This window comes from Rattus norvegicus, chromosome 19, assembly GCF_036323735.1.
Source record: "Rattus norvegicus strain BN/NHsdMcwi chromosome 19, GRCr8, whole genome shotgun sequence".
NCBI classification, from domain to species: domain Eukaryota; kingdom Metazoa; phylum Chordata; class Mammalia; order Rodentia; family Muridae; genus Rattus; species Rattus norvegicus.
Window position 1 is genome coordinate 18,575,749 of NC_086037.1, and position 5,057 is coordinate 18,580,805.

Below are 5,057 nucleotides of genomic sequence, written 5' to 3' on the forward strand. Positions count from 1 at the left end.
AGGTGCTGGGACCTTGCTCTATCCACTTAATGATGTTTCTAGCCTCATTTTAGACGTTTCTGTGCTACCCTCTATATCTCTTGTGTATTTTATTTTTCTGATAAAAGCTCATGGTATATCTTACTCAGGCCTGTGAGCAGTGCTCCTTTGGCGACATTGGTGCAAAGAGCAGAACCCCACAAGCAGCATGAGGTTCCCTTCATTGGTGGCTCCAATATTGCACTTTTGTCTGCCAACTGGTCTCCACACTTTTCCTAGCACCTTAAAGACTTCAACTCTTTCTCCTAAGGAATTTTCTGGCAATTGTCGATTGCTAAGCACATGACTTCATGAGTGTTCCCCTAATACACACGCATGTTGTAACCTACCATGCAGACTATTTCTTGATGTGATATAAAGCACCTGTACATAATGAGACAGGAGAACTTTTGACTGCATATTCAAGCTGGTGTGAAATCTCAGGACGTTTTAATGGCTTACATTGGTGAATGTGGACAATTTGAGTTAGGATGAGACATTTTTTGGGCAAGATTTGACAGGAAACATTCATTTAGATGCATAGGAATTACTAAGGTTTTTATAATCAAGCCTTGAGGAAAATTTGGCTTTGGAAGCAGGAGGTGCTCAGTGGCACTGCCCCAGGAAAGTCTCCTGGAAAGGGCACCTCAGCTTATGCTCAGTACAGGGAGAACATTAGCAGGGAGGCAAAGTCTGCTCCCCATGACATCTGCTGTCCCTTCTTGGACATTCTATTGTCTCCTAGAGAGTTCTTGGCATCCTCTGTGATGTCACCAGTGTTGTAGTGACAACCAGTGCCCTAGTTTCTCTCAGTCTGAGTCTGGCGGTTACAAGCTAAGACATGTTTTCCTGTCTTCGCAAGCGTTTTGGGAGGGGGAACGTCGATTGTGGAGAGACTAGAGTGAAGGAGTCTGGCCTTTCGTCTCAAAGTAATGATGGAGAAAGACAGCACTTCTGGGGAATGTGGAGTAAGTTCTGGGCAGTGTATTTTGAGCTTCCTGCCAGGGTGGCTGCAGGCTTAAGCTGACCTTTCTAGCAATGGGCCACAACAACTGGAGCATCTGAAAAGGAATTGAATTTCCACGAATATCACAATTCCTTAAAGTCAAGGATTTCAGAACTTTAGTTTCCCCATCCCCACTGGGAGGATATGATAAGGCCAATGCTATTATACTGTGAACTTCTGGTCTTTACTTTTCAGTTCATTTGTTCTGTTACATTGATATAATAATACCATCAGTAGTCATGGAGGGTCCACCTTTTCTGAGTTTAGACAGGGCAGCAAGGTATATCACTATCATTGCTTCTTTAAATACAGTGGGTATCTGACAGTACTAACAGGGAGAGATTGTGCTCCAGGATATAACCTTATGTTCTTAGACCTTCTCTGATTTCTTCTAACTGGCAGGGTCATCGTTTGCTTTATATATTAGAGGTTGTATGTTACAAAAATTTTTCTACAATACCAAAACTATTTGGAATGTGTAGACCAAGATTCAGCCTGTAACCTATTCGCACTTCTGGGGCTTTTGGTATTTCACATAGGGACACTGATAAGTCTGTTGAACATATCCTCCCTGGAAATGCGTTTTAAATCCAAAGTTGTTGGCTTAGAGTATCAGGGTAGGACATCTGAGTGTCTCCAATCACTCAAGTTTTGTGGATGGTGAATTTATCATCTGAGTTCTGAAGCCACAGGAGTGAGGGTCCTGAAACCAAGCTGTACCCTGTTCAGCTGATAATAATCCTGGAGAAGCCATCTCCATGGTACATGTAAGCCCGTGATGTCTGGCATAGGGAACACCTGGCTGCTTACGTCTCTTGGTCTCTATAGAGTAGTGGGAGAACTGAGATCCACTAAGGAGGCCTCTTAAGCATAGACCAATCGCCTAGCAGTGACACTGGGTTCCTGGCTTGTTCTCCTGTTTAGGCCTCACTGAGGTCTATGAACACTCTATGCATTCTCCCCATGCAGGTTCACTTGTGTTCTTCTACCTACAGACGCTGGGAGAGAAACATCATCCCCTGAAACTGACCTAAGCAATAATCAGGCCATGAAGGAAAAGGAGAGGCTGATTAAAGAGCTGCAGCTCATTACCGAGGAGAGAAATGACCTGAGAGATCGCCTGAGGTTTCTGACGGAGAGATCCATGAAGAAGAGGTATGAATCGCTCCAAATGCTCTTGTTTCATTCCTGGGTCTGCAAGGTCACCTTTTTCTTATCCTATTAAGGTTTTGGGTTCTAGAAAGCTGTGCCTCCCTAACCACCCTGTGCTAAACCTCACCTCCCATATAGTGGAGATTCAGAACCTGACCCTTCCTGAGGAGTGAGATTGAAAATGGACTCATCTGCTTCCATTTATTTAAAAGCAGAACTTGTGGTCTGAATGAAGAATTCAGGGATAAAGTCAGGGAGAGTGAGTTCCCAGTGTGCATTTGCAAAGCCCTTGACAGCTGGTGGCTTTGCAAGATTGTAATTGCAGTGAGTTTATGGTGAGTCTCTGTACTTGCTAGGCAGGGGACTGAGTGCTGGAAGATCCAGGCAGCAGCCTGGGGTAATATAGGACCCACCCTGAGTTCATATATTCCTAAATGCCGATGTTCATTGTATTCTATCATTTGGGGCCAGGCCACACTTCAGGCCAAATCCATATTATGAAGACCTGGAGAGAATGGAGGAGGCGGTCATGTCAATTCTGCACAACTTAGAGATGGAGAACACTGAGGTCCATGAGAACAGCCATAAACTGAAGAAGGAGATTACCTTCTCTAGGTAAGTCCTGGTCAGAAAGGCTATCACTTGTGGAATGGCCATTTCTGACTTTCTTTGTTCTGGATTGGACGGTCTTCAGCTCTGGTTCAATCTCTTGTGCTGTTTACACATCAGTGTTCCAGGGTCATTAGGACTCAGTTTTCAGTTCCATAAAAGACTGTTACTCATCCCAGGATTGTCTAGGCATCTTCAGAAGGCTCTAGAGAGAACAGTACTGATTGAAGTCAGCAGAAGGTTATTAGGCTGACCTGGACCTATGGTGTCACACCAGGTTTTACAAAACTCAGTGTGTGGACCACATGGTTAGCATGACCTTCTCTTGGTTCTACTGACCTCTTTTGAGGGTGTTGGCCCAGTACTAACTGATGTTGCCCCCATGCATTGGGCTTTCATGGATAGTTGTAGATCCATGCTCTTTCTCAGAGATGTGGACACTAATTGGTGTCAGGCCAAGCAAACAATTTATTGTTCCCCGAATTAACTCTTTATGGTTTGTGCAGCAGCCTTATATGTATCAAGATGCATTTTATTAAGTCTTCATGGGTATCTGGGACCTGGTAGAGTTAGTGGGACTTGGGAGTAGGAATGGGAGAAAGGGCCAGCATGATCTTACTATGCAGACTGTATTTCCAGAAACCTGCTCAGCCAGCTCCTGATGGAGAACACATGTAGGAAGAAGTTGGTCCCACTGAAGCAGGAGAGCAAGGAGGTACATCTTGATTGTGCACTGAACCAGAAATATTTGGTTGACTTCAACAAGAAAGATAAAGACCATCAACGGCCAGAACCAGCATTATCAGGTAGGGACGAGCAGATGTGTTAGCTTAACAATATCTGATAAAATTTGCCAATTTGATACATCTTTGCTTCTCTTACCACCTTTCTAATTTACACTCACAACCAGCCAACCACCTCATGTAATGGAATTGTTCATTGCTCTGCCTATGCACAAGTATTCTGGGAAGTTAACCACTTTTCAGAAACTGAATTATTGTGCAAGCATATTTTGCTGCTCTTTTTGAAGCTGCAGTCTAGAAATGGTGACAGATGAATAACATATCATATTATTGCATATCCATGTGATACATTGGATCCTATGTAGAGTTTTGAACAAGTTCTTGGTTCTTTGACAAATGACACTCTGTGGTCATGCGACTTCTTGTATAGGAAGCACCTTTCCGGGATAAGAACCAAGTGCAAATGTCAAATTAGTACTTGTCATTGGCTTTAACCTTGGTGACATATGGACATCTCCTTTCTTCCTGCAACCCAATGAGGTTCCTTCCATTGCCCTGTTCTTGGTTTGCACTGGTATAAGTCTGGGTCCCATATTGGCAGCCCACTTTACTGTGAGGCTCTCTGGAGATTTTGCCCTGCCCACAGAGTTAGCAACAATGATATCACTTAAAATGTCCATGTCGACTATCCAATAGAACTGAGGTGGTAGAAGGCAGCATTCTGACAGCTGGCTTGCATTTCCCCACCAAATCAGTGTCTGAAAAACTGCCTTCCTCTCCCAGGTCTCAGAAAGTGCAAGAGAGCTGGAATTGGACACACACCAGTAAGAGAGCTTCCTGAAGAATAAGTTGCTTTCTCAGGAGTCCCTGATGACCAACATCCTGAATGGTAACAACATTTTTTGGATGTGTATTCATCCTCTGAGTTAATTTGTCATTTCTTAGAGACCCTAAATTCATATACCACTAAGCCAGCCTGACTGATTGAGGTCTTACTTTCTTCTCAGAAAACAGCACTTGAGAGACAACTTGGGGGACCGCCTTTCATTATGTGTGCTAGAGGAGAAACAGCAATACGTCTGTGCTTCTAAATGTTCGTTAAGAATATGCTTTTAGAAATATTTTTGTTATGATTTTAATTGAAGTTTTCTTTTTGTTGTTTCATATTTATATGTTCTTGTTACTATTTTTACTTTCAAATATTTTTAAATATATTTATTCATGTTAATCTTGTTTTGTTGTAAAAATGTATTTGTTATGAATAAAAATTGAATTCTATCTCTTGACTCTTAAGACCATCATTCTTACTCAATGGTTCTGTCCCCTCCTGTGGACCTAGAACTGACAGCTACAGATGGATCTCTGCATGTTCCATGGATCCTGGGCTAATAAGTGAATTCAAAGTCACCAAGGGGTACTCAGTGTGACAGTGTCTTTTGTGAGGATAATGTGGCTGTGTCTCAGACACACACTTTGTGATGTAATCACTGACACACTTTACCCAATTGTTAGGGTCCATGTGGTTCTTC

The 5,057-nt window shown here is 42.9% G+C and overlaps 1 protein-coding gene across 1 annotated transcript; it reads left to right on the forward strand.

Moving 5' to 3' along the window:
* Window positions 1–798: 798 nt before the first annotated feature.
* LOC134483422 (disks large homolog 5-like) lies at window positions 799–4,803 on the forward strand. The gene is made up of 6 exons (XM_063278694.1): window positions 799–986; window positions 2,020–2,179; window positions 2,648–2,791; window positions 3,425–3,591; window positions 4,312–4,417; window positions 4,536–4,803. The coding sequence occupies exons 1-5, from the start codon at window positions 860–862 to the stop codon at window positions 4,374–4,376; spliced, it is 663 nt and encodes a 220-aa protein (XP_063134764.1). The 5' UTR covers window positions 799–859; the 3' UTR covers window positions 4,377–4,417; window positions 4,536–4,803.
* Window positions 4,804–5,057: the final 254 nt, after the last annotated feature.

Excerpts from the sequence above, each read along its gene's own strand:
- LOC134483422 (XM_063278694.1), top strand. The coding sequence starts at position 860 with ATGTTTTCCTGTCTTCGCAAGCGTTTTGGGAGGGGGAACGTCGATTGT. Across the intron at positions 2,180-2,647 it reads GAGAGATCCATGAAGAAGAG|GCCACACTTCAGGCCAAATC; the intron begins GTATGAATCGCT and ends ATTTGGGGCCAG. Across the intron at positions 2,792-3,424 it reads AAGGAGATTACCTTCTCTAG|AAACCTGCTCAGCCAGCTCC; the intron begins GTAAGTCCTGGT and ends CTGTATTTCCAG.